Source organism: Raphanus sativus, chromosome 2, assembly GCF_000801105.2.
Source record: "Raphanus sativus cultivar WK10039 chromosome 2, ASM80110v3, whole genome shotgun sequence".
Taxonomy (NCBI): Eukaryota; Viridiplantae; Streptophyta; class Magnoliopsida; order Brassicales; family Brassicaceae; genus Raphanus; species Raphanus sativus.
The window spans coordinates 26,129,672-26,138,327 of NC_079512.1; the positions used below are offsets into that span (position 1 = coordinate 26,129,672).

Sequence of the window (8,656 nt, forward strand, 5' to 3'; positions counted from 1 at the left end):
TTTCTGAGCTCTACGTGTGGAGGTTTTGTAAAGCTGCACCATTTAGTTGTCTATGGCTATGATGTATTGTGGCCTCACATTCTCTTTATCTTTCATTTGCCTTACCCGAGATTTGTTGTCTTCTCTCTCTTCGAAACATGACGGTTTTTTCAGGAAGTATATGGTTTCGTGGTCTTCAATATTTGGTGCTTCCTTCGTTTAGCCATCAGAATAGTTCTTACAATCACATCTTGGACCCACCTACGGTTCTCGAAGTCTGGGCGTTTGACATTGGAAGCAAGTGGTCTGGTTGTCTCTGATTGCAGTGTGTTTGTCAGTGGCTCCAATGGTTCGGGTAACTCTTCCCAGCTCCATCATTTTGCACTTGTTAAATGGTGGTGGGGTTGCTTGTTTCCTTTTAAGTGTCGTTTGGCTCCTCGCGGAGTATAGCTCACATCCAAATATCATATCTGATTGGGGAACGAGACAATACCCATGAAGCTCTGGAGGAAAGAGAAAGCCTGCCAAGCCATATGCTCATGGGTGCATGATTCTTTGAAAAAATGCGGGACTGACAGAAATAGAGAGATAATAAAAAAGGAATCGATAACAAGGTCTTTGAGCTTATTTCTATCTATTGATGAGACAATTATCTATTCTTGATCCATCAGAAAGAAATCGATATGTATCTAATGGAGCCTACATCGTACGTAGAGCGTCCCAGCGCTTTTTGGGCCAGCTCAGTTCTCTTATCCATTGGTCAAATGTACTAGGCTCATCTCAGATTCAAATCTTTCTAGACTTCAAGTGTTAGTAAGAGTGAGGACGTTCCGGTTCCTTCCTAGATTAACAGCAACCAAAAAGCGATTACGATGTAACACCCAAAGTTGCTAGCGCGACTTATCTGTATAGTCAAACCATTCTCTAACTAACCAGTTGTATGACATCTATTTTACTCGATTTTCAACTTGTGTGTCACTCTATCACTGTTTTGGGCTGAATCAATTTGGAGTCTATTTTGACAGGATTACTAATCGTACAAAGATTTAAAAAAAAATTGTGATTATTGTGTAATTTTTAATTAAAAATAAAGAAAAAAACCATCAACTGATTTTGTAAACAAGATGCAGCTATTAGACTACTGTGACAGGATTACTAATGCAGCTATTAATTAGGCTATTGCGACAGGATTACTAATCTTGCGAAGATACTAGCTTGGGCTTGGTATTGGCATCGAAGAGGTGTTCAACTATTCGACTAATTGGGAGTATTCTCTTCACCAAATCCACCTAACCGGCTTCTAGAAAATTGCCTTTTTCCGAGAATTGCCCTTGTTTGTAACTCCTCATTTTGAAAGTGCATATTTTTAATACAAAGAGTGAAAATACAGTCGATGTTAAGAAAACAATTGTTTTATACTGAAAATATAGTTTCTGTTTTTAACTTATAAACAACTTTTGTACTTGCAAGTTTTATTTAGACTTTAACTTTAGAAATTAATATCATTCCAACTACTAAACGTAATGATATAAAAGATAACTGCATCAGTAATTCAGTACTGTTACAATATCATACCAAATAGGATTTTTTGTCGTATTATTTACTTTTTCTGTTTTATAATAAGGGCTATTCTACTCTTTTTTCGTTACATAAAAAATATGTCATTTTATAATTTCAATACAAACTATATTTATCTTCAGCTAAAAATTAGTTGTAAATTGTATTGATTTTATAAATAATTTTATTTATTTCAAATACTATTGGTCAAAGATGTCTAATTAATAACAACTTACATATATTTCCGTCACTTTTTTAATCTGTGTGAAAAAATTTAAAATGATATTTATTTAGAAATGGAAAGAATATTTAATTTTAGTTATGTTAATTATATTTTAATGATTCACGAAATTTCATGTATATGATATCATGGTCCTTTTGATGTCTGTGACATCAGACAAGTTATTGTTTGTCTTTAAGTTTCTAGATTCATAAAGTTAACTATTGTAATATGTATGGACATTCGGGTCCTCAGATCAGGTCCTGTTGTTCGAGTACTGAAAATTTGGATCTTTATAGGTATCTATAATTTTCCGAATCGATTCAGGACCGGGTCTTGCCGTGTCATGATTGGTTCGGGTCTATAATTCTAATATCTGTAAAATACCCGTAAATTTTGGGACTATATTGGGTCCATATCGAGTCGAGTCCAGATCGTATTCGAGTATTTAGGATCTGAAAAAGATATGACATATTATATTTAGTCAATATTTTCATATATATATATATATATCTAAAATTTTACAATATAATTTAAATTAAACTATTAATAATTAAAATAAAGCATTTTTAAACTCTAAATTTTAAAATTCATATTATTTAAAATGTTACAAATAATAATAAATATTGTTAGCAAAAGATATTTCAACTAAATCATAAAAGAAAAAAATATATAAAATAGCATAGTTTTGAATATATATGTTTTTAAGTCGGGTATAAATCGGTTTTTATCGGGTTTGGTCAATTTGGGTCGGTACTTTTCGGATCCGGGTTTATTCGAATCGGTTATTTTCGGTTCCGATTTTTTCGGATAAAAAATTTAGACCCAAAAAATATTTATAAATCTTTGGTTCGGTTTCGGATCTAGTATTTTCAGGTTGGTTCTGGATCGAGTTTCGGGTTCAGGTTAAAATGTGCAGGCCTATCTTAGAATAAGGAAATAGTTTCCCCTTGCATGAAGAAACCGACGCAATAAACATTTTACTATAACTAATTTGTTTTTTTTTTTGTAACATGACTAATTTGTTTTCTTCAAAACAAATTCATATCGACACTGGATTACTAAAGCTTAAAATCCGGACAAGAGGATGCTTTTTTGCGGAAAGTTTTTCTTTGTTCTTTTGTATATGGTACTACGAATGGGACTGAAATATCAATTAAATAAATCATATATATGTTTTTACTATATCCCAACATCTTATTAATGTCCCCCGTCATATATGTATTTGGTCACTCTTATATAGTTATTACAACCTATGTATATTCATCCTGCCATCGTTGTTGGTACACAAACATTTGACAGTTACACATGATCTAGATCATCCAAAAGCGAACAATAATAGTTTAGAATTCGGCCGTCAAATTTTCATTGCAACTATGAATGTCATTATTCTTTGTTAGACGGTCTAAACCCATATATATAGAGCAATTACTCGACTTTCATTTTTCAGTTCTCCATATCATAACATTAAACGATTTCTCAACGCTCGTTTCAAACTTCAACGATGGAGAATGAGAAAAGTGCGAGTTCAAGTACATTCAAAATGGGCAATTCTGCACAAGAGAGGAGTTTGCCGTATGTGCCTGATTGTTACGCTGTCCCGCCTTCATACGAGCCACGTGATGCGCTCGATTCAACATCTGAAAGCGTACCCACGATCGATATTTCTCGCTTGAAAGACAGCGATGATGAGCGTCGAAGGGTTATTCAAGAGATGAGACTGGCATGTCAATCTTTCGGGTTTTTTCAGGTAAGTATTTTATATGTAATAATATTCCACCCATTGGTTATTGTCTAGCCAGCATAGCTTTTGTTATTATATATTTCTATTTAGTCGGTCAAACAGCTCTCTTACTCATTTTAGTTTTAACACGTGACAAGTGACGTTACTATCGTGTTTTCTTTGGCTCGCTAAATATATATAGATAGTGAACCACGGAATTGACCAGAGCACACTGGACGATGCATTGGCGGTTGCGGAAGGATTCTTTGAGCTGCCAGCGAAGGAGAAAAATAAATTTATGTCGAACGATGTGTATGCACCGGTTCGGTACACTACCAGTCTCAAGGATGGTATGGACAAGATCCAGTTCTGGAGGATATTTCTAAAGCACTATGCACATCCTCTCCATCGATGGATTCACCTCTGGCCTCAAAACCCACCTGAATACAGGTATTATTATATACTGTACATACGTATTCATTATCATATTTATTTATATAGTCCACTGTCCATATATATGTCAGTATGTCACTAATTAGGAGGTCATCATACATTGCATCTATAAAGCAAAACAATGTAGAGTTTCTGCTTACATGTAGCGGCGCTTTTTGTTCCTTTTCTTGTTGGCATAATGGACTTTATCAACTGGATTGCTCTAACTTTATCAAGGTCGAAGAACCATCAATATTTTTTTTCTCTTGTTATTTTAGTAATTTATAATTTTCTAAGTTAAATTAAATATAATTTCATATTTTTGTCGTTATGCATAAAAATAACAGTTACTGAACATGTGTTTAAAAGTACTTTAGATTAATAAACATGAGTTTTGATCAGTACTATTATTTTGGTTTAAGACAAACATTCGATTAATTTTGATAAAGAAGTGAAAAATATACAAAATTTGCTATTTTCTATAGTAATTTGATGTAGAAAATTTTACCATGTCTTTCACATCGTTCGTATATATATTGATCAGTCATCGTGTTTGTGTGTGTGAATAAACACGCTTGCGTGTTTTAGGGAAAAAATGGGGAAGTTTTGCCAGGAAATGAGGATTCTATCTCTCGAGATAATGGGAGCAATAACGGAGAGCCTAGGACTAGGAAGAGACTACCTGTCGTCTCGGATGGACGAAAACGGCATGCAAGTCATGGCCGTTAACTGTTATCCACCGTGTCCGGACCCTAAGACGGCGCTAGGCCTGCCGCCGCATTCAGACTACAGTTGCATCACCATCCTTCTACAGAACTTGACCGGTCTCGAGATCTTTGATCTGACGGCTCACGATGGCTCTGGCCGCTGGGTTCATGTCCCAGAAGTCAAAGGTGTACTCATGGTACGTTCCAACTGTTCCGGTTTACATCTAAGCCGGAGGAAATCACAATAATTATACATCAACCGGCAGCCCGGTTCACGTATTTCACTAATATCGGTTTAAACTTTAAACCTAATCCCATATTGAGCAGACTGATTTTATTTATTTTATTGTTTTAAAGTTGTTTTGATAATAAGTTAATAATAGGTCCATATTGGTGACCATGTCGAGGTGCTAAGCAATGGATTATACAAGAGCGTCATTCATAAAGTTAATCTGAACGAAGAGAAGACGAGAATCTCCCTCGCTAGTTTGCATAGCTTGGGTATGGACGATAAGATGAGCGTACCGTGCCAATTGGTTAACGATGAAAACCCGGTTCGGTATAGAGAGAGCAGCTTTAATGATTTTCTTGATTTTCTTGTCAAGAATGACATCTCTCAAGGGTTTAGGTTCATTGACACTCTTAAAATTAAGTACTGATCGAGTTCTAACACGTTGGTCAGTGGTTACTGGTGTAAGAGTAATATTTCATCAGCTTTAGCGTATGACCACCTTTAATTAAAAAGAAAATGTCTCCATAAAACAGTACCATTTGGAAACTATTCATACAAAACTATCACATGGTCTTAAATAGCTTGTCTCTCAAACGATTACATGAAACTATCAACAACAAATCCAAACCGATTTGTTAATTAATAAAATTTCGACCCAAAAATATTTATTACATTTTTTCTTCTTTTCGCAGCCTCACGCAAAATCTACTACAAATCGTTACTTCTTTTCCAGACAAAATGCAATTAAGTGTTGCCTCATTGTTTTTCCAATAAACTTTATATTATAAAAGTCTTTTACTTTTACTCACCATTACGTAGGCTTGTTTTCTTTTGTTTTTGAGTCACAAATCATTAATTTTTCACGCAATTAATTTACGTATGCTACATGAATGCTGGAACAGCTCGAACAATGTTCCTTACCACGCGTGTGGTGCAGCTCCAGCCGCAGGTGCAGCTCCAGCCGGTGCAGGTGCAGCTCCAGCCGGTGCAGCTCCAGCCGCAGGTGCAGCTCCAGCAGCAGGTGCAGCTCCAGCCGCAGGTGCAGCTTCAGCCGCAGGTGCAGCTTCAGCCGCAGGTGCAGCAGCCGCTGGTAATGGGATTGTTCCAGAAAAAGTTCGACTACCCCAAGTCACAGTCCACTTAATTCCACCTCCCGATTGGTTATCGAATGTTCCAGTATATGTTTTTCCTAACACCGATCCCTCAAATTGACCTGAATATTTTACCAAATTCAACGGTGTTGGGGATGAAAAAAGCAACGAAGTTCTTCCCGCAGGCCTACCACACACACATGGTTTGAACAAAAAGACAACTAATCAGTTAAACTATAAACAGAGGTAATAACAACAATAAGGTGTAACTAATTCCAAAAAGAGGTAGCATGTAAAAAGAATCATAGACAATAAAGTAAGTGTATTTCAAAACGAAAAGATAAAGGAGAGTAAGAGATTAAAACTAGTCAACTAAAATTGTCGAAACGTTTGAGAAAGAGATATTTGGCGCGAGCTTATCGAACTTAAAATTGAGAAATCACAAGCTACGAGCGCTTAATTATAATGTGCGACTTCTAATTAGATATTTATTAAATCTGACATCCAAAACCTTGGCGCGTATATGAATAAAATATGAGCAAAAATCTTGAGTGATTTCAAAAGAATTTATTTAATATTACTTAATGAGCCTCATGATGAGTCCAATGGCGGTCAGTCCGAGGCTGGTACCGGCCACAAGCCCGGAGGCTAGGAGAGTAGTGGATATAGTCGCGGGTACGAGAATCGGGCTGAATATGATGAAAAGCGGTGTGGATACAAATAATGCCACGGCTAAACCAGCGAATGTTAGACCGGAAAAGGCTAAGAAGACTAAGGAGGTCACGGAAGCAATAACAAGCTTGATAATGTCCAACAATGAGATGAGAAAAGAGACCATTTTGAAAAATATGTTAAATTTTGATGACTGGGAATGAGATTCGTTTTAAAGGAGTTCTTCACTCTTACTCTGAGATTGGATGGTTGGGAAGAAATGGATTTTTATGGAGTTGTGTATTCTACATGCACAATAACGTGAGTAATAGAGATCTATGTTACATTACGTCACGCCACATGCCCTTCTTTGTGTGTGTGTGTGTGGGGTGGGGAGGGGGTTGTCATGTTTCTAGCCTTTTTTTCTTTCTTGTTAAAGCTCAAACATTAATTGGAATTATGTCTTCTCAAAATATTTTGAAGTCATGTTCATATCATATAAATAATATATATACGACATAATAATTTAAATTTAAAAGTTAGCAACACTATATATAATGTTTTTTGAAATAACAAACCCTAAATTTAAATGTGTTTAGAAAACCCTAAATTTAAATATATTAAAAAACTTTCACCTTAATTTATATAATCGGTTTTTTCAAAAATGACTGAAAAAGTTAAATGAAAAAATAATTCATGATTTTCTTAAAAACTTTCATTTGCCTTATTAATTCTAGAAGTTTGGATTATTCACGAAAATATTATATTTTTTTTTCTTTTCGAAAATGTATGTTTTACTCAATCATCCTCATCTTCCTCTTTCATTTACAACAATACTATTATCATCAATACACTAACCACCATAAACAATCAATTTCAAGTTTTAAATGCATCTAAAATCAATATTTACAGTTTCATATTCTTATTTCTTGCACACACAAAACCATTTCTCTTTCACTTTTTCTCTTGTTTCATCCCAAAACCTCAACTTTTGATTTCAAAATTTATAAACTTATTAAAGTTACTCAATTTCACGATTTTTTTGGTCAAGAACAAGTGAGTAACTTTCATTAAGAAGTTTTGTATGCTTGGAAAAACTAAACATGAATCTCACCGGATCAAAGAGTGATTTTGGATTTTTTCCAGATATGTTTTGCGAAGAAGACATCTGAAAGTCTTTTCTACTTCCAGATGTTGTTGTCAATTTATATGTTAGTTTTGCAATTGAATTTCCGTATATTTAATAGAAAAGACTGTTCTAGAAAATGACAACTTTTTCTTGTTAACAAAAAATGAATAGACTTTCAGAGAAGTCTTCTCTGATAAACATTGTAGTTTTGAAATTGGTTAAATTGTGTCAGAAATTTGTCTTTCTATAGAAGACTTTCTATGTTTGTTTAGATTTGGAGCATGTTCCGTCTATTTGAATTGAGTTCTGCATGGTAATTAGGATATTCGATGTTAACTAGAATTAATGATCTAGAGGATTCAACTGTTTTTTGCATTGTTTGATGTTAATCCACACATATATATATATATGTAGCTGTATAATAGAGACTATGTGGTGAGTGCGGGGACCCCGAGAGATCTGTGCTAGCAACGCATATGAGTTCGGAGGCTAGAGAAATCTGAGCTACTGACATATACAGTGCATGGACAGAGACATCTGAGCTAGCGACGCATAGTGGATGAGTACATAGGTCCATAGACGTCTAAGCTAGCGACGTATATTGTATGATGTGGGATGCATATCGATGGATAGTGTCGGAGTGCGGGGGTGCTGAGATGTCTAGACTAGCGACACATATTATAATATCGTATATACGTATGAAGAGGGTTGGGTGTGTAAACTGGCTATGTACCATCAGCGTATTATTTATTTTGTGTGATTGGATAAACATCTTGTTTGTTCATGTTAGAGTTAAACTTTTATACTGGAGTTTTTTAATTTAGTCAGTGGTTTACGTGTTTAGCATCTAATATTTCACTGAGTGACTCTCATATTACTCATCCCATTTTTTTCTCCATCGCAGGTGAGTAAGACAAGTATTTTGATATCTGAAC

The 8,656-nt window shown here is 35.0% G+C and overlaps 2 protein-coding genes across 2 annotated transcripts; one reads left to right on the forward strand and one right to left on the reverse strand.

Moving 5' to 3' along the window:
- The first annotated feature begins 3,223 nt into the window (after positions 1–3,223).
- LOC108838958 (flavanone 3-dioxygenase 3) lies at positions 3,224–5,380 on the forward strand. Its single transcript, XM_018611812.2, has 4 exons — positions 3,224–3,506; positions 3,682–3,929; positions 4,500–4,815; positions 5,002–5,380. Exons 1-4 carry the CDS (start codon positions 3,261–3,263, stop codon positions 5,275–5,277), a joined length of 1,086 nt encoding a protein of 361 aa, XP_018467314.1. The 5' UTR covers positions 3,224–3,260; the 3' UTR covers positions 5,278–5,380.
- A 209-nt stretch (positions 5,381–5,589) lies between these two features.
- Positions 5,590–6,902, reverse strand: LOC108841074 (oleosin-B2-like). Its single transcript, XM_018613858.2, has 2 exons — positions 6,523–6,902; positions 5,590–6,128 (listed from the first exon to the last, which is right to left on the reverse strand). Exons 1-2 carry the CDS (start codon positions 6,777–6,779, stop codon positions 5,768–5,770), a joined length of 618 nt encoding a protein of 205 aa, XP_018469360.1. The 5' UTR covers positions 6,780–6,902; the 3' UTR covers positions 5,590–5,767.
- Between the last annotated feature and the right edge of the window lie 1,754 nt (positions 6,903–8,656).

Bases quoted from the DNA above. Each gene is read 5' to 3' on its own strand.
- LOC108838958 (XM_018611812.2), top strand. From the start codon at position 3,261: ATGGAGAATGAGAAAAGTGCGAGTTCAAGTACATTCAAAATGGGCAAT. The intron at 3,507-3,681 runs GTAAGTATTTTA...AAATATATATAG, and splicing joins AATCTTTCGGGTTTTTTCAG to ATAGTGAACCACGGAATTGA. The intron at 3,930-4,499 runs GTATTATTATAT...TGCGTGTTTTAG, and splicing joins CAAAACCCACCTGAATACAG to GGAAAAAATGGGGAAGTTTT.
- LOC108841074 (XM_018613858.2), bottom strand. From the start codon at position 6,779: ATGGTCTCTTTTCTCATCTCATTGTTGGACATTATCAAGCTTGTTATT. The intron at 6,129-6,522 runs GTAATATTAAAT...TGTGTGTGGTAG, and splicing joins CTCATCATGAGGCTCATTAA to GCCTGCGGGAAGAACTTCGT.